Raw genomic sequence first — 26,474 nt, 5'->3', positions numbered from 1 at the left:
TTTATATGAATTTGAAGCTATGATTACATGGTGGAGAAAAAGCATTAAAGATGCAAAGTGAGATTCTAAAAAAGAAAGGGACGGAAAGAACCACACAAAGTGGGAAGGATTGACAATTGCCTTTCCAACAAACCCAAGAGATTACTATATAATTATTTTATGGAATATATTTTAAGTATTTGATTGAATTTTCAACTTGGCTACTTTTTTCTCCATTTAATATTCAAAATTTAGATATGAGAGAGAGATATCTTTGAAATTATTTTCCTTTTTTTGAGCCAGAACTGTAATAAGTAATTAGTAATTATCCAACATGTTTCAAATTTTTTAAGATGAGAAAAAAAAAACTATATTAAATGGCCACCAAACAAAAAAGAATGATGGTGTTTGTTGAAAATCTTGCAATGAATGAATTAATTACCTCTTTTCTTCTCAAATTTTTAGTGCTCTTTGGAATTGCAGGCTATGGCGATTAGTTAGTTTTGGTAATTGCCTAATTGGGATTATTAATTACTTCAAAAAAGGGGAGGAAGGCCTTTGAGAGTGTGGAGCCCATAAACTTTACCATTTGGGCTAATAATGGGCCAAGTGTTGGGCTGGACGCTAGCCCGAACATACCACTTCAACCAGGATGAATGGACCAGCTCAAGGCCCATTCTTTTTTTTTTTTTTTGACACTATTTTTTTTCTAAGTAGTATACTTTTCATAAACTTTTTTTTCACTAACTTCTTTTCACACCGCACAACTTTTCTTACCTAATATCTCATTAAACACTTTTACTTTATACTTACTTCCTTTGACTAATTCTCTTCGTATATAAATTTTTTACTAATTTTTCTTTTATTGCTCACTCTTTGTGGTTTATCATCAGAGGAAACTTCTAAGTTTTGATAACTTCTATCCTCATTGTACTAAAAAAAAGTCAAATTGTTACCATTTTAGAATTTTAACTTATATTTCTTTTAGTGATTTGTAAACTCTCTAAGTCTCCATTAATGATACTTGAAGGATTTTAAAAGTAAAATTTAGAAGACAATACTACCCCTCAGAGGGCTACTTACAACTAAGCAAATAGTCTTACACTTGAAATTTTGACTTTTACATTTTCCAAAGAACTCTCTCATCATTTTCAAAATCCCAGCAGTACACACCAACACAACCCATTGCAAAGTCAATCAAAAAAAAAAAAAGTATGTCTCATACCACACACATTACAACATGAACAAAAATACAATATTGAAAAAGTTAGCCAAACCCATTTCAAATATGTCAACTGACACATTTCGGCTCGTCTCATTCTCGATCATAGATTCAAACCTCCACCTTGGATGCAATATTCTAATAGAAACAAACAAACAAACCGTGACATTGCCCCATCACCCTCCCATGGAGAAGAAAACATAAGATCTTTTCATCTTCCTCAATCTTCGTCCATGGATTTTGACTCTCTGCAAAATGGAAACAATTTATGATGAAGGGGCCGACAGCTCTCGAATCAGTGCCCAAAGACCAAATCTTTATGAACATTTACCAGTTGGATCGTTGGGAATAGTCTTGTTTGATTCTTCTCCTAAAAAGCTTTCGGAGATTTCTATGATATATCAGAAGACAAAGCTGACAAACTTTCAACCCCTTCCTTCCATCACATTGGACAAGCCAAAAGTCCTTGCTTTTCTTTCAGATATGAAGAAAAAAAAAAGACCACTTGATAATAATGCATGATTATTTTTGTGGGTTAATCAATTTTTTTTTATTTAAAAAAAACAGAGAGAGAGAACTTTGAGGAGGTCCTCTTATAAGGTTTTGTGTGTGTACGTGTGGGGACAAAAATTACAAAGCTAAAAGTTTTGATCCAAAGGTAAAAAAGAGCCATTCTCTTCTTTATCGGACACCATCATTTTTTTTTTAACTCTCCTTTTTCAACACGTAAATTTCTAATCAACAAAGCTGAACCAACAAGCTTTTTTCTTCAGTCAAAATGAAAGAACAATAAAAATGCTGCCTTTCTAAACCCAAAAAACAGTGTATAACATAATTAAACAAAGTTAAAAAGTAAAAAAACAAAAACATTTTGACTCTCTTTCTCTCTCTCTCTCTGCAAAACACATAGTAGTGAAAAGAGAACTGACACACACACTAAAAGAAGATAAAAAAATGAAGTGTAGAACGCCATTTATAAACCGACCAAAATACAGTACTAGTGGGGTGAATCTGAAAATGGATAATCAAATGAACGCATACAACATGCACAAATTAAAGTCAAGAAATAATTCAAGTTTCAATTATTTTGTCAAATGGGGTTAATTTCAAGACATGCAAAAGTTACCCATGTGATGAATGTAATATAAAAACACACACACTCCAAACAAGAAAAGTAACCAATGGAATCCAGTAAATAAACACAACCCAATTGTGTAAATCCCAAATGGAATGAAGACAAAAACATGGGTTAAATAAAATTAAATAAGACCTATTTTGATGTTAGGGCCAAAAATGAAGCTAGGGTAGAGGAAGAAGAAGAAGAAGAAGAAGAAGAGAGATGAGAGAGAGAGAGATCTGAGAAAATTACAGAAAGAGACAGATGGGATACTGAAAGCCATCATGAGAGAAATCTGAGTAATGATTATTCAGAAAGAGCCTATACTACTGACAACAAAAACACCATCATAGCGCAATTAGAAAAAAACCCACAAAAAATTATTAAAAAAAAAAGGAAGCAAGAAGAAAAAGAAGAACAGTCAAATAACTCCATCATTATACCCATCAAAATCTCCACCCAACATAACTAACAGTACAAAATAATAATCATTTTACAGTTAATTGGTTGCTACAATAGAAGAAGGAAAAAAAAGGCATTAAATTGGGAAGCTGAGTGAGGTCATATTCCACAAAAAATAAAGCCACAAAAGGGGAAATTGAAGTTAACCTTGAGGAGATGATTGAGAAAAATGAGGAATACTGAGATGAGGAGACAAGCAATTGGGGGGAATGAAGCCTGGTCCGACGCCACTGAAATGAAAGACAGAAAAATCGGGATCGAATTGAGTGTCCTCGAGCCAGACAACATTCCCCTCAAAACAAACAAGGCTCCATAATTTCTCTTCCTCTTCTTCAGTTCAGATCTTCAAATCAAACCCCTAAAAAACCCTAAAGCCCGCCTCCGGCCTTTTCTTTTCTTATCTCTCCCCCTAGAGTTTCGCCCCTCTTCAAGGGGGGCGAGAAAGCGAGAGACAGAGACAGAGGGAAAAAAAAAAGTGATAATTATGAACGTGAGAAAGAGGGGGTGAGTTTGGAAGGGTTATAAAAAGAGGGGAAAAAAAAAGTGGAAAATCAACGTTGTAAAAAAGACAAAAAAAAAAAAAAAAAAACCTAGTCGGCCCCACCAGCTGGGTTTTCACTTCCGGATATGACCACGACTCCATGAACTGAATCTCGACCGTTGGATTTGGGGTTTGGCCCAAATGTAACAAATCTGTACTTGAAAGAAACCCACCGTTAGATTTTTGAGATTGATGGTTGATCTCGAGTCTTTTCGATTCATACAGACCGTTGGATTTAGACACCCCAAAAAAAAAAAAAAGAAGAAGAAGTTAAAATTAGAGACATAAATTAAATTAAATGTATTGAGAAAAGAGAATTGAAAAAGTAAAGGGGGAAGTCAGAGGAGTAGTTGGGGTTATTGAGGTGCCCGATAATCCAATTCCAATTCCCATTAAATATTTTTGTCCAGTTTTTGTTATCAATCTCATTCAATTTTTTTGAATTCCCATTTCAGTTTAATTAAAAGCAAAAAAAAAAAATTTGAAAAAAATTTCTGAATTGTGTATGAAAATGAGGGACCCTCGTCTGCCGTGTTAACTTTTGGACAGTGCGAGGAATTCGAGGACATGACCACAACTCAAACACACACACTCTATCTCTCTCTCTCGTTTTTTATTTTTTATTTTTTAAATTAATTTTAGCTTTTGGGTCTTTCTCTCTCTAAAAATGAGGTCAAAACGACAGAGAGGGTCTACCCTGGCTTTGCTACACTGTCTCATTCAAAGTTTGCCCAAACTGACACACACACCCATTCATCTATCTCAATAACCCTCTTCTTTTCACTTTCACCTAACACTAAATCTCCCATTCAAATTATGTTTTAAATACCAGTTTGTTACTCTTTTTTTTTTTAATTATATGTGAGTGTTCCGATCAGTTTGTACACAATTCAACTAATTTTGTAGGACAATTGATTATGTTGTTATGGGAAGATGAAGGTTTACGGGTCCAAGGCCTAACTAGGTTCAAGATATTGATCACGTTTGGGTGGAGACCTAGGGCCCAATCAGTTCTTAGCTGATCATGGTCCCGACCATAACCAAGTTTGAGTCGACTAGGTCTCTTTTCTTAATTTTTAAAAATGGAAACAATAACCTAGTTCAATTGGTTTAAAAACGAGTAACATTCGAATTATGTTTTAAATACTATTATAATTTTTTCTCTATAATCAACAAGTTTTCGAATCAATTTGTATGTAACTCGATTAATCTTACGAGATAAGCGATTGACCCTACGACAATTGATTATTAAGGGAACACAAATAGAAAATAAATTTCTAGGTAGGTGGTCATCATGAAGTTTGAACTCATCCCTTCAAAATCCTTTTTGATTTAGAAGTTGATAAGTCAACCCATGATGGTTAAATACCATTTTAGTATTTTGACCTATGTATTATTGAAACGTTCATTTTTGTTACTTTTAACTTGGTTTATTTTAGTTAGTTTATGTCCTTTAAAGTGATAACTTTAGTTTCTTCATTCTCATTTTTATCTTATTTCTTTCCATCATAATTTTAGAACCATATTTCGCTCTCTAAATTTCTTGAAATAAGTCATAGATTTGTATTATGATTTTATAAATAGAAATCAAATTAGCATTTTTTAAAAGACCAACGTACAAAATATAAAGACAAATATAATATTTAAATCTAAAGATCATAACGTTTGGGCTGAAAAGACGGCATCCTAATAGTTTTCAAAGTTGTGAGGACCAAAAAGAGAAGAAAGAAAATTGGAAAGTACTGCTACTGGTCATAATTCAAAAGCATATTGATGAGATGATGATGAAGGGAAATCTGGATTTTTAATTAATTAACTAATTAATTAGTTTTTTTTTTCTTTTTTTTTTTTTGCTTTATGGGTTGACAGAGACAAGCCATGGCCTCCTCACAAATCAAATGGCCTTCCATTCTGCCAAAAACCCAAAAGTGGGTTTTGGAATTCAAAAGCTAAAGTCTTAATTATTTCTTTTCCCCTTATCACGTGGGTCGGTTTTATTACCCTCTTTTTCCTTCTTATTTGCCTTTCAAAAATCTTTCTGGAATTATCTTCGGGTTTTGATCCATAATTACCCCCTTTTTCCTTTTCCTTCTTGTTTACACACGTACCTAAATTATTTCAACCCCAAATAATAATAATAATACAAAAAATTCCCCTCAAAGTTTGATTACCTGCTGGCAGATTGATTCGGGTAGATCGACTTAATTGGACTAGGTCTGGTGATCTAGCCTTTGAGTAATTTTCGATATTCCTACATTATAAAGACCCTCATTATAATTGTAATTAATACCAAGATATTAAAGCATTTAATTTTTTGAAAAAGAAAAAAAGGAAAAAAAAAAGGAAGAGAATTCAAATAATTTAGTGGGAGCGTACTGAGTAGTTGTAGCTTTCAGAGTCCAATCACACCACGTGATCTCTGCAAATGAAATCACAGCACACAAAGGGGGGGAGAAGAAGGGGTTTTCACTATTTCTGTTGCGTTGGAATTTTCTTAAAAAGTCAAGGCCCCCAAAAACTACCAATCATTTCATGTGAATTTCAATTCATTGCCTTTTACTGGGCTACAAATCTCAATTAATGCCTCATTTTGCACATTTAATTAATTGTCACAAATTTTGGAGGAGCAAAGAAAAATTATAATTGAAGTTTTTGTTTTCAATTAATGGATTGTAAAAAGATGTCGGAGAAGTTTTAGTGAGAAAGGGAGTGGAGGAAAAAGGTAGCTCCAAATTTCAACGCCTTTTAAAAGTGCCTTGAAATATGTGTTTTTTACAGCCACCACCAAATCAACCACATGTCAAAATCCCATCTTTAAAAATTTACCAATTTATCTCATATAAAATTTTAAAAAAAAAATCTAATAACTTTAGTTACCTGTAAATGTCGTATAAATTGGACCTATTATGTATTATTTCCTTCTTAAAATCTCTCGTACAATTGCTATGATGTCGTACTAAAAAAAAATGTAATGATATGAAAAATTTTCCATCACATTTCTTCTATATCAATAAAATTTAACGATGAAGTAGCAAAGTAAAAAACTATTCTGCCTCGTGAATGGTCTTTTTGTTTCTCATTTTACCTAATTAAAATTACATTAAATGACAAAAATATTATAGCCATTAAAAAAAAAAAACAATACTCTTCTTTTTTAAAAAAGCGTCACAACCTTGACTTTTTTTTTCCTACTCGTGATAGTTTTTTATAATTGTTATTCGGGTAAAATATTAAACTTTCTACACTATGTAAAAATATTTTTTTTTTCATTTTGCCATTCATGTAATTGTTCTGTTTTTTCGACGAGACAAGGGACAAAGGGAATCGGTCAAAATTAAAAATATGGATTCCATCCATCAATTTCAAATCAATTAAAAAGAAAATCAATTTAACTTTTTGTGTCAATTTGAATATTACTCAACTAATTAAAGCACATGTTCCGACCAAAAGGCGGTTGGTTCAAATCCTAGGCCCATATATTATCGTACTAAAAAAACTTCTTCAATATGTTAGACAATAACTCCCTATCCTTTTATAGTTAAATTTCTCGGTGTGAATCACAATCACTGACTTATTATAAGACGAATAATTAGAGCACTAAAGATTTTTTCATAACTTTTTTCTTTCCCTTTTTAAAAAATAAATGTGTTTCAATAAAAGGTTTTACCTAAACACGTAAATAATTACACGGAAAAGTACTTTTAATTTTTTGTTTGTAAGACTAAATTTATTTGGCACCATAAATTTTGCAAGTACTTTTGAAATCATAGAAAATATTAAAAAATAAAAAATAAAGTTTTTAAAACTCTTTTGTTTTGTCTTTTAAATGATAATCAAATTAGTTCTTCCTATCATAATTATTGACTATATAATAATTCAAATACTCAATTATTCACTTATAATAAAAATTATATCTCCTACAATAATTAAATAACTCAAATAATTGACAATAATTGAATTGAATTATGGGCAGATTTGATTTTTAGACTGCAAATACATGCTTCAAAGTCAATATATATATATATATATATATATATATATATATATATTAGAAAATATAGAGGTTATTGTCGTATAGTTGCAAATAGGAGACAATAATGTCCAAATTGACTAATTAATATTTACTTGAAATCCAAAAAAAAAAAATAAGTTGATAGTATTTTTATTTGTTTTGTAAAATAAAGTTCAAACGAAAATATGTTTGACTATCTAATTTTTAAAGCTACTTTTATTTTTAAAAATTTATTATTCAGTACAGTTTGCCTTGCTTTAGATGAATAATTGCCTCATAAATTTAAAAGAGAGATTTTAAAAAATGGAGGTACTGAGTTGAATCTGGGCTTTCTCAATGATTTTCTGTAGCTTTTGGGTTTTGGCCTCTCTCTATTGATTCCTAAATATTGGATATGAACAGAGTGGTTCTAGTTTGAGTTTTCATTCTAGTATTACACCCTTCATTAATTTTCATTATTTTTTATTCATAAATCCCATTTACCTTGTTATAGACCAATCTTCGTATTGTAATTTTCTCAGTTCTACTTTTCATTAAAAAAAGTTTAATTTTTTCATTCACATGCTATTAAATGAACAATGATTGTTGTAACCCCAAGTCAAAATTGACAAACAATAATAAAAATAAAAACAAAGGGAGACTTTAGTATGGTTTATAAAGTATGTTGTAGATTAGTTTAAAAAGCATTATTTGGTTGTCTTCTTTGGGTCAAGTTAGATTTCTGAGTCCTTTGTCTCAATAATTTGCCATTTTTGTATAGTTGTACCATTATGCCATATTAATTAACTTCCTTTCTCTTTCCTTTCCTGATGAAGTATTCACGATGCCAAGCTAGTATAGCTCAGCGACAATTTGTATATACCTTCAACTTCAACCATGAGGTTGTGAGTTCAATCCCCCACCTAACATGTTGTGCTAAAAAAAAAAGTCTTCACGGCAAATCCTTCCAATATCAAATATTATCAAACTCGTATATACTTTCTCTTTTAACCTGAATCTTTGACGTTAGTTATGCTAAAAGCTATAAAAGTATATGTTAAGTATCCGAAATGTGTAGATATTATTCTGGAAGTTGGCGTAAACAGAACACGCTCCATGGTGGAATTAGTCACTGGCTATAGGTTTCTTTCTGCATGCACCCTGAACCAAAAAGCTTCAAAGTCCCTGCTTTAGCAAGAGGGTCCTAGATCTATATATGAGGGAACACGAAATGGGCTTTGCATTTTCGAACATAGGTTTTCTTTAGTCCAAGTGTATATCTTGTTGGTCCCTATGTTTAAAGGGTCTTGGTGCTGAAGTTTTTAAAACAACCTTAGACCAAGGAAGTATATATATAGTTTAAAAAGCTCGTCGATCCAAATAAATCATTCTTTTGATCTCTCTTTTGTCCTCACCCCAAAATTGATCCACTTCTCCAAGTTCCACCCCTTATTGAAATCAAAAGTGCGCATGGAGAGAATGTATAAGCTTTCTTTAGCAACTAAAACATCTAAAACTGATCATTCTAACCCCAAGCCTTACATTTTGAGGCCTTCAGAATTCTCCACAACAGACATCCTCTTAAATCATATTTTGACTACTTATCTTGACCAAGCAAATATATAAATTTGATAACACTTTGTAGTCAACCCAACTCAAAGTTTCTAAAATGGAATTTATTAGGGAGCAATAGAGAGCCCAAAAGAACTTATCAAAATGAAAGAATAAAAGAAACTAACAAAACCAACAACCAAAATGAAATTGTAGGGATTCGTCTTCAATTCTTTGGATAAATTAAATGGGTTTTAGGTACTGATCCCATTATAATTTTCCACCTTTAAATCCTCGACACATGGACAGAAAACCAAGATTCTTGTAGACCCAAAAAGGGCAATGGCTGAGCCTTGACGGCATGGAACCTAATCCTTTGGGTCTTGTAGATGAAGTGAAGGAAGGTAAAGTGGCAGCTTTTAATTGTGTGTTTCGTCTCCAGCACACAACTATGACTTTGTTTGGGTTTAATTTGGTTTGCCACTCCGAGAATTAGGATTGGTCGTGTTTTGAAATCTTACCCCAAAGCAAAAACAGGATAAGTGATCAGAATATCACAAACCAAACCCGCCTGATACAAATAAAACAAACGTCATTCTCACACACACTCTCTCTCTCTTTCTCCCTCTCTGGAGCTGACAATTGGAGTGTGAAAGATTGGAGAGCAGAAGAGGCACGGCCTTGTGAAAATGAAAGCTTGGGGAACAATTACATTACATATGATATATATATACTTCAACCATTGACGTCGAACGACTTAATTAGGGTCTTTATATAAGCCAGGAGAGAGAGAACTTTTTCTCAGTGTTTTTGTATTTTTAGGATTTTTGTGTTGCCCAGTTTGCCACCTGTGCTAACAAGCCACCTCTCTATATTATCATATATGGTATGATATTATCTATTTGGGACTCAAACTCTCATGGCTTAAGCCTCGAAGCTGAACTTTTGGTTTCACCTAAAAAGTCTTGTGTCAATAAAGATGGTTGTTCTCATTTATATACTACGTGGATCATCTCTTATGTAGTTAATATAGGACTTTGATCACACTCCGAACAAAAGTTTTATACCAATAACAGATGTATTGTCCTCAATTTTGTACCCATGACTCCTTGTATAGTCAACCTAGAACTTTGATCTTATTCCCTACACAACTCACCAAAAATTGTATATCTATATAAGTTGAGGTTTAGTTAGAAATAAGTTGAAGTTTCGTCAAAATCCGAGAATAATTATTGGAATCTAACCGACAATGTTGGGCAAAAGAGGTGTGAAGACTGAAGAGTAAGGATTTTAGAGGTACAGAGACCGTAGACAGGAGCGGGGTAGGGCAACGACAACTATTTTATTCTCACGTGGTATACCACGATGCAATTGAGCTATGTGCCACGACCAGAACTGAAGGTTAAACGTATGAATTGAGGGCTCCTACGAGTCCTTTTTGGTGCAGTAGTGACTAGTGAGCAATCGGTGGGACATTTTAGCAAGGTGAGGTACAATTTTAAGAGATTTTGTATCTCTTGTCAACTTCATCTTCATACTGAAACATGTAAAAATATTGTTGAAATGTACCTATTTAAGAATGAATATCTATAAATTCCAATAACTATTTTGTTCAACGTAAATAATGAGTCTAGAAAGAATGAATTCAAACTAGGGTGGTCAATTATTTTATTCAAAAAATCTATCTTCTATCACTCTCATATTATAAAAGAGAATTTAAGCAACCCCTTTAAATTCTCAACATATCACTTATATGTCGACCTCCATTTCACACACATCAGATTCCAGTAAGGATGATGTCAATTTTATTTGACAAAAATGTACAAGAATTGGGGTTAGTTGCATTTGTCGATTTTGAACTATTTCACAATTTTTTAATAAGTTATAAACAAGCTATATCAAGTTGATGTAAAAAATCTTTACCATGATGTGGAAAACAAGACAATTAAATTACTTTCCTATATGCGAACTAATACATGTAATTGAGTTAATAAGAATTGCACAGTAAATAGTACATTTATATATGCTCAATTTCAATTCCCAACTGTATTATTTCAAGGGAAATAAAGAATGATTTGATCCATTTCAGAGAACCTTAAGCATAAGGGTAGTAAGCCTATATACAAAATTTAGTTCTTTATGTTTGTGTTTTTTTAATTGATACATAATCTTTTAAAAATTTTAATTTGGTCTTTTACGTGCATTAAATTTTTAATCATTTTTTATAAACATATTCATCACAAACAATAGGTGTAAAAATTTAAACCTACAAACATTTAGTAAAGAAGTAAATGTCTTATCTATTGAGCTATACTTGATTTACTTATCAATCAAGTTTTAATTCTTATTAAACATTAAAAGAAATGGAAATACCTAATCACAAGTCCAATTATAAAAGGCAAAAAGCATATACCATATAGTAGTTGATTTTTTTTTATTAAATAAGTTAATTTGCACAAACTATTATGAAAGGTAATATTGAATGAAAAATTAAAGATTTTTAGACTATTCCTTTTCTCCAAACAATAGACTTCTTCTTACCATTTAACGTAATGAACATACATAATTTTATGTTTTAGCTCTATTTTAAAGATCCCGTATCAATGAAGATATTTTCTAATGCTAATATGTTTGAATTTTTTTTACTTCTAACAACTCTATTCACATCCCGACGTCAAAACCTAGTGGTACAAGGAAGAAAAAAAGAAGAAAAAGAATAAAAACGTTGTTTTAACTTTTAACCAAAATCAGAGTAGTAAAGTTTGATATTAGAAAATCTGCGATATTTTTATTTCATTTCAAAAGGAACGGCGGAAATCGTTCCACGTGGCGAGTACCCAGAGGTTGCTTAAGGGAAAGAAGAAAAACAGACACCTTCCTGCACTTGAGTAAATTTATTACCTTACACGACTCGGAAGCTGATAAAGCAAGACCCCGAAACGTGTCCAATTATTGGACGATGGCTTGCCACTCAGCCACTCACCGTCCGCCACGTCGGCTGACAATAAAATCGATAGACGACATGCCAGGACGCTAAGTTTGACTTTGGGGCATGTGGCGACACGCTATTGGCTGTCGAGTGACAGGTAAGGGGTACTTGTCCTTTGGCAACTGATCTTATTGGCTATTCATTTAGTATTATTATTATTTTTATTTATATTCCAAAAACTTATTGAATATTAAAGAAACTAGAAAAGCTAAAGTGGGGTACCATGCTATGGTGACTCAACCTAATCCTAGTATTATTCTTGCTTTATTTTCCCACAAATTACAAAACTTTGTAACCAAATTTACAAAATACAAAATTAAATAATATTGAGGGAAAAAATAATTCTGAGTTAGTCAAGATGAAGCCAATTATGCACTGAAAATAAATATTTTTAATTTGTTAATTTTTTAATGGTTTTCAAATAAATAGCATTTCAATATATTAATATTAAAATATAAGTGTGATGGAGAGGATGTGATTCATGCAGTTGATATTAATATATTATATAGCTATGGACCAAACTTAAATAAATAAGATAGACAAAGATTATTTATTTGTTTAATAAAATATTCATGTTTAAAATTTCAAAAAAAAAGGAAAGAAAATATTTTAATTGCTATGCTCCATTTTCATTTCCTTTCTTAAACACGACTAAATCATCAATGAACCCAAAAAATTTAAGTTTATGGACTGGACAAATGTAATTCATGTGCTTTAGTATTTTTCAATATTTGATAATTTTATTGTTGTTTTTAATTTATCATAAATATAGGAGGGAGGATTTTAAACCTTCAATTAAAAAAACATGAAAAAAGAAGTCATTGGTTTTTCCCCACAAACTGGCAACTTCATGCTCAAATTTAAAGGGAAAAAAAATCCCCCTTGTTTAAATAATCAGCTGTTTTAAGCTAAACATGTTCACCCCTTTTCGGTTAACATATGATTTTTATTAACTTTTAATTGTAGTTTCGTTTCAAAATTTTAGTTTCTATTCATCCCTGAAATATGGAAAATATAGTTGATGTTTGGAGTGAAATAACAAAAACTGTTATTTCCATTGTGGCTCCGTCTTAGAATAAGATTCATAAAGAATAAAGATTCACACTTTTATTATTTACATTTTCTGTAATATTATTCAATACCTAAAACTAGTGATTTTTTTTTTTTTGAAACAATCCTAAAACTAGTGATTTGTATTTAATGTATATATCAATTAACGCATATTTTATTAATACTTTTAAATCACTTATTAATATTATTTTTTCTAAAAATTACTTTTAAGTATTTATTTTTCCTTAAGATTTAACTAAATAATTTGCAAATAGAAATGTTTTGCAACCAATCCAAGAATTATTAAATCTACCATCAAAATCAGACTAAGCAATAAAATACCTCACGTGTTTCCTCTGCCTCAAGTTGTCTGGCATCCATCCAGTCTACAGCTTTGCCTCAACTACATAGCCAAATATAGTAAAAATAATGGTAAATATTTTTAATTAGAAGCAATGCAAAATATATTCTCAAACAAATTTGCAAAAACACACTTCATTCCATTCACAAAACTAATCAGATTTAATTTTTCTAAAAAAAAAAAAGATAAATCACATATCCATCCTCAACCATCACACGGTTCCTAGTCTCCATCCCCTTGTTCTTATCTGCAAACGTAAGACTTCTAGAAACCTTGGTGAGAAATATAAGTGGATGAACAGATGGAAATTGAAAATATAAGATTCATATGAGAAGGGGGAGATGGTTATTTTTTTTACCATTCATGCAATGAAGAGAATAAAGTCATTTCAAGTTTAAAAAATGTATGAGTTTTTTTAAAAATATACGATGAAGCAAAGAAAATGGCAATCAGTATTATCCGAAACAAAAAAAAAAAAAAGAAGAAGAAAAAATGGAAAAGAAATAATAAATGATTACCTTCCACAGCCAAGAAAGAAATTCCCTCTTTCTGTCAAGGACCCCACAAGACTTGGATATATATGATGCATAAAATAAATGAGCAAATATATTAGAGTTATTCCAAATCATACGCTCTCGCAACACCTAGTTTTGAAATAAATCCTTCGTGGAGACCAAACTGAATCTTGATCAGCATGCTAAATGATGAGGCCGAATATTCTCCTCCAGCATCCATGGCAGAGGCTTTGGCCACGAGAAAGAAGAGCATGAACAGAAGGAGGTTCAGCGAAGAACAGATCAAATCACTGGAGTCAATTTTCGAGTCTGAGTCACGGCTTGAACCCAGAAAGAAGTTGCAGCTGGCCGGAGAGCTGGGACTGCACCCGCGCCAGGTTGCAATATGGTTTCAGAACAAGAGAGCTAGATGGAAGTCAAAGCAGCTTGAACGAGACTACACCCTTCTACGAGCTAATTACAACAATTTGGCTTCCCGGTTTGAAGCTCTCAAGAAGGAAAAGCAAGCTTTGAATATACAGGTATTTGTTCCTTGCATCTCTAGAATGGCCTAAAATGGGACAGGCCGTTAAGGATCCGATGAAACGAAAAGGGGATCTTATAAAAGTTTATGATAGACATGGCTATTCCTCTCGTTGTCAATTGATTTTGAGATGGAATTCCATGAATATCAACGATTTTGAGATGGAATTCCAAATATTGATATAGGCTGTTATTTTAGATGCTATGCTAATAGCTGTTATCTCTTTTAATTTGGTCAGTTTCAGAAGCTAAATGATCTCGTGCAGAGGTCCATGGAGGAAACTGAAAGTTGCAGGGGGGGTCTCTCCGTAGAAACCATTGATGGAAAATCTGAAAACGGCCACAGAGTCAAGTATGAGTCTGAAGTAAAACCTAGTGTGTCAGCTGAGGAACTCGAGAAATCAGAACATGAACTAGAGGTTCTTTCCAACTATGGTAGTGGCATAAAGGAAGACTATATTGGATTGGAAGAGCCTCAGCTCAGGGAACCTGCTCAAGGCTCCTTGACATCATCAACACCAAATTGGAACAATTTAGACTCTGAGGGTCTTTTCAGTCAGTCCAATACCAGCGGCCAATGGTGGGACTTCTGGTCTTGAAAAGTAAAAGCACTCAAAGAAAGTATAGAGGAAATGTAAACAAATAAAATTCCTATTTCTAATAGATCATCCTAGAAATGATTTCAGCTCACAGGACGAGGAAATTTTCAGAAAATATGGCTTCTATCAAGTTAAAAAAGGATAGCAATGGCTCTGAAGTAGATGGTTCAAGCACTGATGCTCCAAATTCACCATAACTGCAGATGGAAGTCAGAAAATGTTGTGTGTATAACCGAAAAATTCGATGAGCAACTCTAGGAAATAGCGAACCTACAAAGAGTGGTGCCTTGGAAAACTGAAACAATTTGCTCAGCTTCATATGCAGACAAGGATGCAGTCTGGATTGTTTCCTGTGTACGAGTTTTTCTTCTTGTTCCCGTTTTTCTGTCTGGTTGGTTTAGTTATGCTCTAGTTCTCATTTTACACAAAAACAATCTCAGATTTTTCGTGCTCCTTTAGCATCGTGTCATCTGACAAAAAATTTAATCCATCATATAAAGAAATCGAAGGAATAATGTCAGTAAAAGAGATTTTTAATGCTCGAAATTTAAATAATGGAGATTAGTCCTCTGCTGAGAGTAGCTAAAGTCTGTCCATCTTTTTGATCGGAGAATCTTCCAGAGATCTTTTGATCATGTAAATGAATCAAGTAATAGCAAGTAATTTAACTTATCTTCACATTCGGCCACCTGAGAACATAAGGCATAGGTAGCTAAAAGCAACTAAACATTTTTGAGACACTAAGGTGGATAACTTTATCATTTTATCTTGTCAGACTCCTCTAATTCCGTCCCTCTTGATATTTCCAAATATTAAAACACAGTATCGTCTTAAATAAACTTCTAAAAACTGAAACTTTGTACTATACAAAGCAAATATGAGAACAACCAAACCACTTTAGGGCCTGCTGATCTGACGGAGATTCCATTTTGGCAGTGAACTAAACATTACAAAATCCTAGTCAGCGAAGGCTAGTAAATGCCAAACACTTTAAGGAATATGAGATGTGGAACTCCAATTTTCATAATTTTCAAATCATGAAATCAGCCTTGTTTTCTTTCAACACGATGAACATTACCCTTGTACTTGATTTTGCTAGTACACCCTTGTCCCTTGTACTTTATGATTTTGCTAATACACTTCATCTAGTTCCGAATTTTCTAGCCCTCGTCTATAATAACCTGTCCAAATTTATCCCTCCATCCACGTCAACTGTGTTATTATTTATGAGCACACATGATTCCTGCACTGGAAACATTTTTTTTTTCTATTTTATGCATATTATTCCCCTTTCTTCACTTTCAACTAGCTAACTTCATGTTAACTATAGATAAGGTAAGAATGTAAATTTTACAATATTGAGAGAAAAAAATATAATAACTCATGTTTTTGAAAAACCAAACGCAAAAGTAAGATCTTGAAACAAAGTTCTCTGAATCTTGAAAATTGGATAAATTTTAAAAAAATTTATAATAACGTTACACATAAGGAAATAACTCATTCTAAAAAAAAAAGTGTCTTCTAAAACTATACCTTTTCCTTTTGGCTTTCCTTTTTCCTTCCCTCCTATCTTCCTTTTCTCCTCGTTCTCTCCAATCCCATTCCTCCCCCACCCCACCCCACCAATCTATATCTCTTAACTTTCCTTCCCTTTTTCCTGCACCACTCTACTTCAATCTCTATCAAGCTAGTCATGTCCACTGCTAAGTTATACTATGTAACCAAAAAATAGTGACAGCACAACAGAAATTTTGAAGTGACAAAGAACAAAGAAACAATTATTTCAGTTCGGAAAAGCAGTAGTCCAGCTGCATTGCTGCTGCTAGAAGCTACAAACTAACCTATAAAGAAAAGAAATAGAGAGTCAAGTTCATCTAGAAGTTGGTTATATCATGGCTATACGCATGCGCATATCATCACGGGAGGAGGACAAGCTAAAACAATAACCGTAGAGTGATACTTAATAAAGTCATAAGTACTACTTCAATACAAACTCCTGGATCTAATACAAGCAGAGTCAAATCAATCTGATAACAGGAAAATATGTTGATAGGATATTAATAAACTATGACCTACGACTTGAGAGCTGTAAATAATATCTGCAAGTTTTATGCATTGATTAACTTAATTACTACTTCCCCGTTCCATGATTCGTCCAAAAAGGTAGACTATTTCCAAGAGCTTATGCATGATCCTGATTACACATCTTTAGAATTCAATTTACAATATAATAAGCCCAGAACACTTCACAAGAAAGTAGGCATCCTCATAATTTCTTCTGTTCCTTTTTAGTACGATTCAGGCTTCAAGATGGATATTTTCTTTCTTCTTGGGTCATAATTGGAAAACAAGCTGTCTCTATTCATTTTTTGCCCAATATATATAAGACTTCAAAGACTAGCAGAAATCTACGAAAAACAGAATATCTTTCTGTGTACATTAGAATGGAGAATTATTTTGACTTCAACCTTTCACAGGCACCCGTCTATACTTTCTTCATTTTCAGTTTTCAGAAGAGAAAGGGAGGAGAGAAAATTCAAAATAGATAAGGCATTTAGAATTTAGCAAGAATAACAGGTAGAATTCATTCAATGCGCATTTAATGTGATAAGTCCTGGACAATGTCAAGTGGTACAGAAATATTAAGTGTTCTGTTCACTGCCAACCTATCCACAACAAATTTCAACGAATGCTCACTGCTCACCACAATTTCTAAGGATCACGGAGAAACTCAACGAAGGCAGAATTTATCACAGTACTGAGTTTAATTCTAGGACGAATTAAATGCTACATTCATGGCAAAGATTCCAGTCCCCCAAACTATGCGAAGAATGGAAACCTAAATCGTCAATAGCTTGCTTAAATCCTAGCATTTTGCTCAGATTCTAAGAAGATTCCGAAGTAAAATCATCGCAGTAACAACGATTAGACATTAACTCAATCGGTATTCGTTAGAGAAATTTAAACTTCATGGTCTAAAACTTGAATTGAACTTCAAAATGGTGAAAGAGGAGGATCAAACCTGCGCATTCGGGACTTCTTTCAATGTGAGGAACAGGAGGCGCCGAGCCGAATGTCTATGATTTCCCGCTGTAATTGGCTGTACAAATCGGCGGTTTTAAAATTTGTCCTGAAATAGACCATCGTTGCCAAAATCGAAATATTCTTCATTCTCTCTTCTTTTATTCACCAAAAAAAATCATTTTCAATTATTTTAATAATACTGTAAACCCTATATTAAGTTTAAAATGATTTATTTGTTCTGTTTTTTTTTTATATATAAACTCTGATATATTTAATTTAACAAATTATAGTACTCTCTTTTTAAAATATAAAATAAGACCGAAATATAGACTTCAAAACTATAATCGGAGTAAGAGAACCTAAAATTTTATATTTTAGGTTGAATTCTCTTTTCATTGTGGCTCATTGGTTAGGGATTGGTTTCAAATTTTTCTTCATAATTTTAAGTGAGTGATTGGTCAGTGAAGTTCAATGATTTCAAGAGATCAAACCATGGATTTTATAGAGAGCTATATTTCGGATTGACTTGACTACTTAACAATTACCAGGGCTTTCATATTTGCCTTTAATTTTTATAAACCACACATGCTGATGTTTTCGTCGTTTATCTGCGACAACTATGTTAATTTTCATCATTTGTTTTAATGGTCAAACTGTTTAGAAGCACACTTTAATTATTTTCAATTGTCAAATAAATTTTTTTAATGAATTTACATATACAAAATTTTCAAAATTATATAAATATAGTTAAAACCAATCTTATAATTCATATATGACCATTTTGAATTAATAGTATTTGGATGTTGTATCTCGGTAATTAGATTCCTATCGACCACAATGAAAAAGTTGATAAGTTGTTTATTTTTGGCGAAACAAATAATCTATAGGCTCAATTTTATTGTTTGTATTTATCTCTCTTCGTTGTAAAAAACATAATGGTGCTTAGTAAATGATAGTCATTGACCACTCAACACTTAAATAATATATATATATATATATATATATATATATTTTTGTAATTTATCTAGAAGAGAACCATACTATTTATCTTCTGCTAACCACCGTGCTATTTTTACCATTAGAAGAAAAACGTCAACATGAACTTAGTTGAACAATAATGAATATTTGTCTCTAATTAAAATGTCATGAATTCAAATCCTCTCACCCCACTCATTGTACTTAAAAAAATATCTCTATAATTTTATTGAAGTGACAGTAATTTTAGATTAATAACAATTTAGTCTTTATTTTTTATTTTTTTATAAAAGACAACACCGTATTAAAAAAGAAATAAGACTCAAGGGTTACATTAGAAAAGTGGTAACGTCCCACAATCAAAATATCGTTTGTGTATTTTGATGGTAACAATTTAGTAGGTAAACTTTAGTGTATAATAATTTAATTCGTATAGTTTAAAGTTTGTAATTATTTTTCTACTGTATAGTTTTTATATATTAAGATAGACACTTAATATATACCTTCCAATCAATCGATACTGTGACTTGGAATCCACTGCTAAGGTTGTACTAAAAAAACCATCGCTAAGTATCGAGACGAACGGGTTTGACCAATGACCATAGCACCAATGAACTGCTCTGCGTCTCGCTTCGGCAGACGACTCTGTTGCGGAAAGCGGTGGTTTCCCATAGAGACAGCGAGAGAGAACAGAAGGGGCGAGTAATGAACGACCTCTCCATCTCCAATGCAGCCGTAAGAGAACCCAGAGACGACCATTACAGCGCCTGCAAACCCATTCCTTCAGCAGCACTTTACATTCTCATTCCCCTTTTCATTTTGGGATTTTCCGTCTCCATTTTCGTTCTCGTCGTCGTCCACAACGCCTTCTTCTTCCTCTCTTCTCCTTCTATCCATCCTTCTCTCCGCTTTCGCCCTCTGGAATAACCTCGACTCCTCCTCCACCGCCGCCGCGCTCTCCTTTCTCCACTCTTTTCCCGACTCCGACCTCCCACTTGCTCGCGAAGGTCAACTCGTTAAGATTACAGGGGTATACACCTTCTCTTCAACTGCATTTGCTGTTATTAGCTGAATGGCTAAGGCTTGAGAGTTAGGACTATGATTTATTTCTGCATATTTTTGCTTCCCTTTTCAGCAATCGGGATGAGAGCCTCTGTAAAAGTTTCTGTTCTCTAAATTGTGCTTTATTTTTTATGTGTTTGAGTAGCCAATGCTCTGTGGAGGGCATTAATTGTCAGTAGTATCCTAAGAAGACTTCCTAGGGATTATGTCGAGAATTTAGGTAAGAATAAGTGAAGTTTCATTTGAGTATGATACGAGGAAGGCAGTTTCTAGCACTTTGATTGAATAACTTTATGTGTTTAATGTTTTTACATCTGTAACATGCTTGTATTGTCTTGCCGAGGGGTAATCTAGTTGGCAAGGGTGCGACGTCTCTTGGTCATACTGGTTCAGATGTCTCAAATTCGAACTTTCTGATTGAGCTTAATACAAAAAACTTTTGATGTGTTTGGGGACCGGGCCTTGGGGCGGACACAGGTGCCCCTGGTATAGGGGAGCAAAATTTCGACTGCTTGTATTGTCTTATCGCATTAATATTTTAGAAATTCAATTATTTTCACATACTTAGGGTGAGTTTGGATAGAAATGTTAAAAAGTGTTTGTAGCTCCCAAAGCCATTTTGATAATCCTAAAATACTTTGAAGTGATTTTCAAAGAATTGCTTCTTTCTTGAAAGTGTTTATGGGCTTTCGTTCAAAATCAATCTTATGAGAAGTAATTTCAAACTCACTGTTACCTGTTTTGGAATTTGATTTGTTCTTGCTGATTTTTTATATTCAGTTTGCTTCGTGTGGGGCTGTCTCCCTGGAATCGTCATATGAAAAGGCTACTGGATGTATTTATGCATCCACTTCTTTATATGAATGTAGAGGAATATCTCTGATTTCTCAGAAGATCACACCTTACTGTGGTTGGAGGTTAGGATATAGTGAGGTACGCAAATTCTCCCCCAGAATAAACCTTTCATTTCTTTGTTTTTAATGTTCTTTTGCAACTGCAAAGCAATGGAGGTATTGTTTTTTCTCCTTTTGAATTTTCTGCATACTTTTTCTTTTCCTCGCTCAGTAGGCTAGGTTACTTTATGTTATTTCGAAGCTACTTGATGATGTGAAGGAAATGACATTTAGCTCCATTTTCATTTATGGGTTAAATGACTCCAGTTGTATTCATGATCTTGACATCCTTATCTGCTCATGGTTGGGATGTAAATATCAGTTTTCTTTTTTCCATCATTGACCTTTTAGGATGTAGAGTTCCAATCTGAAGAATAAAAGTTGGTAGGATTAGGTGAAGATCTCCAAACTTGCTTGCTGCTGTTCGTTTTTCAAAAGCCCTTGGTATCATACTGCGGAAACAACTTTTAACATATAAAGTTGCACCACAAATCTTTAAACGTTAAACAACCATACTTCAATGCAGCTAATTTTTATGAGGCCATCATCAATTCAATTTTTATCCTTCCATTCTAAAGCTAGCAAGTTGTTCTTGAAGTTAATATTTGTACTTCCCATCTCATGCATCAATGATTCAAAGATATACCTTGGTTTCTTGATATCATTTTTCTTTTCTGACATCTAACATGAGGCAGGAATGGGAATTGACTATCTATTCCAATTTGGACATGTAGATAGATTTCAACCGTCAGTTTTTTTTTTTTTTTAACTTGGGTATGTATTTTAGATTTTTAATATCGCTGTACTTGTATTTCTACCTGGCAGAGGTTCTCCACTGACTTTTACATAACTGATAGAAAAACTGGTATTAGAGCTATGGTAAGGGCCGGACCCGGTAGTAAACTGGTTCCTCTTATTATTGAGAGCAAGCTTGTCAATACTACTAGACACCGCAAGATTCTGTCTCCTTCCTTGAGAAAATGGCTAAGAGACAGAAACCTTTCTACTGAAGCCCGGATGCTTCGACTCGAAGAAGGGTAACCGCTTGCCATGATGATACCTCTAATTAGCTTTAACTATGCTTGGCCATAATTTAGTAGCTAATTCCATGTAATTTTAGCAGATATGTTCAGGAAGGCAGCTTTGTCTCTGTAATGGGAATGTTGCATAAGAATAACGGTCATCTAACAATAGTTCAACCTCCAGACATAATCTCTACTGGGTGTGTATGGCGAAAACTTCTTCTCCCCATTGACATTGATGGACTAGTTCTCGGGGTCTCGCAGATAACTGGCCCTTCGATCGGTCAAAGATCATTACATCACCCAGAACAGTTGGCTGACATTTAAAACTTGAAACTGTATGGTGTAGATGGAAATTTTGGATGAGAAGTTCAGTCCACTAGAATTCTTAACCTTTTCTTATTATTGTTGATTTTGATCTTCTTTTAGTTCATCTACCTCTGTTCCTTCAGTTTGCAGAGTTACATTTGCTTGTCCAAAGGTCTCTCTGAACTTAAAATTCTAGATGAATATATACATTGATTAATTGTACGGAAATCAACCACCTTTGCTTTAATTGCATTTGCTAACCACTTAGAGACTAGGGAGCAAGTTGAGTAAAGGCTCAATGGTTCTTCTATACAACAATTACTTGACTTGAAACATTAGGAAGTTGATCTTCGACTATTCTGGTTAATTAGCGTCGGTTCAATCGGTCTCTTTTGATTTCTGAAAATGTCCGATTTTTTGATTCACCATTCTATTTAAGTTAAAATTGATCCTGTTAGGGATGTGATCAAATCCTATATTGATTTGAAATGTGAGAGGTTGTGAGTTTATATGTAAGGACAATGTCGATACTAATTTGAGATCTTTTGGATTAAGATTAAGTGAAGGAGATATAATAAAAAGGACCTGTTGTCTTGATGCTCCAAACTCCATGAAGATGAAACCAATTACCAAACAAAAAGTGGGGATCTTCAGATACTTGGTCTTGTTATAAGTTAAAGGAGATCATGAGTTTATTAGAATAATGTCTCTATAGATTTTTTATTTTTGAATAAAATTCAAAAATAAATTTATGCTAACGTAAGTTTAAAAAGTTTAGAACCAACTTCATTTACCAGGGAAGATTGTGATTAGAAAAGGAAAGTAGTTTAATCAGTTTTTGATAGCTTTATCTCCATCATTATCAGTAACCATGATTGTCATTCTCGTGTCAATATTAAATCACTACTAAATTCCTTCGACAAGAGTGAATGGTGTTGAATCATGCACCAGACGGAATTTAAAGTGGGATTGTGAATGAAACCAGGATACAAATGAACTGTTTATAAAATCTCTACTAAGAATTTAGCAACAGGGCAGTGGGAGAGAAACCTAGATAACACAGAATGTCTTCAATAAAAATTGAAAAAGATTGTCTAGACAGCTCAGGCTTATTGCAGAACTCAATGCATCTCATCTACGGTTCGATTAATCTGATTACTGTTTTTTGCCATAGAATTGCATATAAAATGCAACACCTATAAGCAGCAGGGGAATCAGAAATTGCAGTAGTTTTAGTGAAGATCCTGAAGATTGAGCCGATGCAAGAGTCGTTGCTGATTGCGATGCAGGTGGTCGGTAATCGATTGGCTTTGGAACAGTAGACATGTCAACGTTGCCAACATAATATTGTTCCATTTGGTCTATGGCAGATAGACTGTGACCCACATTTTCAAAATCATCAGTTGCATCTTTTTCTGCATAAATTCAAGATTGTTTTTCCAATCATTCACAAGTTGGTGCAGTCATATTTGTTGGATATATTTAAATGCAGTAACAAGTAATCAAGATGGAGAGACAAAAAATGATGAGCTGCAAAACTTACCAGAAGCTAATATCAAGACTTCATCACCTCCAGGATGTTCTTCCAGAAAAGGGGTGACATCATATACCTAACATGGGTAATGTACTCAAATTTACTTTGGGGCAAACCAATTAAACACATCAACAATATTAATGAATAGAGGAAGAAAATATATAAACCCCTAAACCGAACACCAAAAGAGTCCCAATAAAACTTAGATCCACGACTTCATTCGACTCCTACAATGTGTCTCACTAACCATTTCCAAGTTCCATGGTTGAAACTTGGAAGTAGAAATGAGAGCCCCAATAATTTTTAACATAGAACAGGGAATCCCATCAATACATAAATCTTTTTGAAGTTCTACTTAGAACCTGTTGGTTGAAAGTTCTAAGATATATTCCTCAAGCACTACTCTCTGTTGGTTGAAAGTTCTAAGATATATTCCTCAAGCACTACTCTCTATTCCTACCCTAGTTGCAAACTTACATTACCAAAGTTTTTCCTTAACAAGTGTTTGCCAAACGAGTTCTACGAAATGCATTTCACATCTGCATAGGATTATATGATGTTCTAGTACGACATATATCAGTTGCTCCAGAATTAAAGGAAATAGGTTTACATAGTCCTGACTAACATCAATCAGCTGCAGCTGAGCTTTCCTGTGCATTCAGTTTCTACCTATCATAAACAATTTGCCCCCAGTTCCAAGTATTTGACTAGAAAACTTGTGTCTCATGATCTTCTTTGGAACCCGTAGTAGCTACCTACCTAGAATAAAATTCTACTACAAGTTTCAAACTGTTATCCCACAAGATTGAGGGCCAATTCAAAGACAAATGCATATCAAAAAAAAAAAAAAAGAAAAAAGAAAAAAAGACCACCATGCTTTGTCTTCAGTTTTTAAAGATTATTCCGAGGAAGATCAAGAAACAAACATGTCTAATCTCCCATCCCTCTGCTCTTATATAAGTCTACTGTTCCACTAGCAAAACGATTTGAGTTCTGAACCAAATGGAGATTACAAAATACCCAAAACCAGAAAGAAAACCATAGAGATTATGATTTCAGACCTTTCCAGAGATTATAAGCCAGCAATCCCGCTGGTGATTGTGTTTAGCCACTTCATCGAAGGCGAAAACCTTGGGATCTGAACCCATTCCTGCCACAATAAACTGCCAACAAAAGTCAAGCTCAATCCACACTGAAAGCAATCGTTTAATCCACACATAATCAGACGATTCAAAGACTGAATTAGTGAGGAGTAAGTAGAAGAAGAAGAAGAAGAAGAAGAAGACGCTAGCATTCTTACAGACTAAGGCGTTGAATGAAATTGGAAAGTCGACCCCTATCAGCACGATTTCTTCTCATCAGCCACCAAGCATTTTCTGCGGCTTTTATCTCGCCGGGTTTGCGAAGCTCAAAGACGCACGGATCAATTTTTTCCCCATAATTGCATCTCAGTCCTCCGTTTCGTAGTTTTTTTTTTACCTATTGTAGCCCAAACTTTTATTGAATTTCCAAGCCCTCGACCACGTGATACTCGCTTAAAATGTGCCGTAGCCGTAGGATGCAAGAAATCCACCGAGTACTCTCTGTTTTTTTCAATACTCGAATATTTCATTCTCTACCAACAAATTCACTGAATATTGTATTATTTTTTTTAATTTTGTCTTTACGCTCAATTGACATGTCACCCATACTTTTACTTTATATTCTAATAAATTTGGTTACACTTGCATATCAACAAATAGGAGTCCTTAAGCATAGAGGGGACTATTTTCTTTCATTTATTTATATATATTAAATAAAGAAAAAAAAATTGACTCTATATGAAAAGTATGAGTTTTTTTCTTTTATCATATCTGTGAGTGTTTGGACCAACTTACACATACCTTGATTAATCTCACGGTAAAGTCATCTGACCCTACAACGTTTAGTGTCAGAAAATATATAGAAATTAATTCTTAAAGTAAGTGATCATTATGAGGTTTGGACTCATTCATTTGAACCAATAGATCATTCATAATAGTTCAAAAGTATGAGTTATTCGCTTCTTATCGTTATTATTTCTGTAATCAAAGATATATTTTGATTCTTAAGATTTACTTTCATGAGGTGACTCAAAAGAAATAAATTATAAAAAGTAACTTTTTAAAAAAGTATTTTCACTACAGTTTTTTTTTGGATCAAACAAAAAATACATAAATCAAAGCAAGCATAGTTCAGCGGTAATTGACATATGTCTCCAACTCAGAGATGGTGAGTTTGATCCCCACCCCCTGTACTAAAAAAAATACAAAAAATATATCTTAAAAAACAAAAACATATTAGTAACCTCTTCCTAATCTTGAAGAGTCCAAGATTAAGGATTGTTTTGTTATTTTGCAAGGTGAAAATAATCCTTTCACTATCCTTCTATTTCAATTTTTCTTTTATTTCATCAATTGTTTTATTTTCAGAACTCTAAATTATTAAAATTATTAAAAGAAGTATAATTGGAAACGCCAACTACTAGAGAACAAAATTGAAATATATAATGGGCAATTTTAATAAATGGTATAGCATAGAGGGGCAATTATGGAAATATCTTTCACCTAAAAAGACCATGAAAATATAAATAAATAACATTGTCCCCTTCACAGTGCATAGGATCTGTTTTTCGAGATTCACAAAAGGGCCCACTTTTGCGGATCTCCTTTCCCGACCATTATTTAATTTATTTTAAATCAAAAAATAGATCCACCATTCAATCTTGCCACGTGCAG

General features: G+C 33.3%; 2 protein-coding genes, 2 long non-coding RNA genes and 1 other non-coding gene across 7 annotated transcripts; 2 read left to right on the top strand and 3 right to left on the bottom strand.

Moving 5' to 3' along the window:
- Positions 1-1,078: 1,078 nt before the first annotated feature.
- LOC111016251 (uncharacterized) lies at positions 1,079-5,862 on the bottom strand. Of its 2 annotated transcripts, XR_015790679.1 has the most exons (5): positions 5,698-5,862; positions 5,493-5,572; positions 2,928-3,473; positions 1,533-1,675; positions 1,079-1,449 (listed from the first exon to the last, which is right to left on the bottom strand). It is a non-coding gene; the product is annotated as an uncharacterized LOC111016251 (long non-coding RNA). The 2 variants fall into 2 exon arrangements; XR_002602162.2 differs by having other exon boundaries at positions 1,533-3,473; positions 5,698-5,853.
- Positions 5,863-8,292: 2,430 nt separating this feature from the next.
- Positions 8,293-18,062, bottom strand: LOC111016236 (uncharacterized). Its single transcript, XR_002602160.2, has 3 exons — positions 17,922-18,062; positions 13,245-13,305; positions 8,293-10,400 (listed from the first exon to the last, which is right to left on the bottom strand). It is a non-coding gene; the product is annotated as an uncharacterized LOC111016236 (long non-coding RNA).
- HB-12 (homeobox 12) lies at positions 13,869-15,352 on the top strand. 2 transcript variants are annotated; one of them, XM_022291547.2, is made up of 2 exons: positions 13,869-14,299; positions 14,567-15,352. In XM_022291547.2, exons 1-2 carry the CDS (start codon positions 13,958-13,960, stop codon positions 14,897-14,899), a joined length of 675 nt encoding a protein of 224 aa, XP_022147239.1. In that variant the 5' UTR covers positions 13,869-13,957; the 3' UTR covers positions 14,900-15,352. The 2 variants fall into 2 exon arrangements, with proteins under 2 accessions (XP_022147239.1, XP_022147238.1); XM_022291546.2 differs by having other exon boundaries at positions 13,871-14,299; positions 14,540-15,352.
- A 1,382-nt stretch (positions 18,063-19,444) lies between the features above and the next one.
- On the top strand, positions 19,445-22,431 carry LOC111016384 (protein SHOU4-like). Its single transcript, XR_015791021.1, has 4 exons — positions 19,445-19,928; positions 20,741-20,893; positions 21,679-21,890; positions 21,977-22,431. It is a non-coding gene; the product is annotated as a protein SHOU4-like (transcript).
- A 702-nt stretch (positions 22,432-23,133) lies between these two features.
- On the bottom strand, positions 23,134-25,179 carry LOC111016385 (cytochrome b5). Its single transcript, XM_022291774.2, has 4 exons — positions 25,019-25,179; positions 24,780-24,881; positions 23,728-23,794; positions 23,134-23,599 (listed from the first exon to the last, which is right to left on the bottom strand). The coding sequence occupies exons 2-4, from the start codon at positions 24,864-24,866 to the stop codon at positions 23,340-23,342; spliced, it is 414 nt and encodes a 137-aa protein (XP_022147466.1). The 5' UTR covers positions 24,867-24,881; positions 25,019-25,179; the 3' UTR covers positions 23,134-23,339.
- Positions 25,180-26,474: the final 1,295 nt, after the last annotated feature.

The sequence above is a fragment of the Momordica charantia genome (assembly GCF_013281855.1).
Source record: "Momordica charantia cultivar OHB3-1 chromosome 5 unlocalized genomic scaffold, Mcharantia_2.0 BLBB01000005.1, whole genome shotgun sequence".
Taxonomy (NCBI): domain Eukaryota; kingdom Viridiplantae; phylum Streptophyta; class Magnoliopsida; order Cucurbitales; family Cucurbitaceae; genus Momordica; species Momordica charantia.
The sequence above is the reverse complement of the archived record's forward strand: the minus strand, read 5'-3'. Positions and strand labels throughout refer to the sequence as shown.

What these genes read in the sequence shown, in the direction of transcription:
- HB-12 (XM_022291546.2), top strand. Translation starts at nt 13,958, where the DNA reads ATGCTAAATGATGAGGCCGAATATTCTCCTCCAGCATCCATGGCAGAG. An exon ending in AGCAAGCTTTGAATATACAG is followed by an intron (nt 14,300 to 14,539) that starts GTATTTGTTCCT and finishes TAATTTGGTCAG; the next exon opens with TTTCAGAAGCTAAATGATCT.
- LOC111016385 (XM_022291774.2), bottom strand. Translation starts at nt 24,866, where the DNA reads ATGGGTTCAGATCCCAAGGTTTTCGCCTTCGATGAAGTGGCTAAACAC. An exon ending in GGCTTATAATCTCTGGAAAG is followed by an intron (nt 23,795 to 24,779) that starts GTCTGAAATCAT and finishes TACCCATGTTAG; the next exon opens with GTATATGATGTCACCCCTTT. An exon ending in AGTCTTGATATTAGCTTCTG is followed by an intron (nt 23,600 to 23,727) that starts GTAAGTTTTGCA and finishes GAATTTATGCAG; the next exon opens with AAAAAGATGCAACTGATGAT.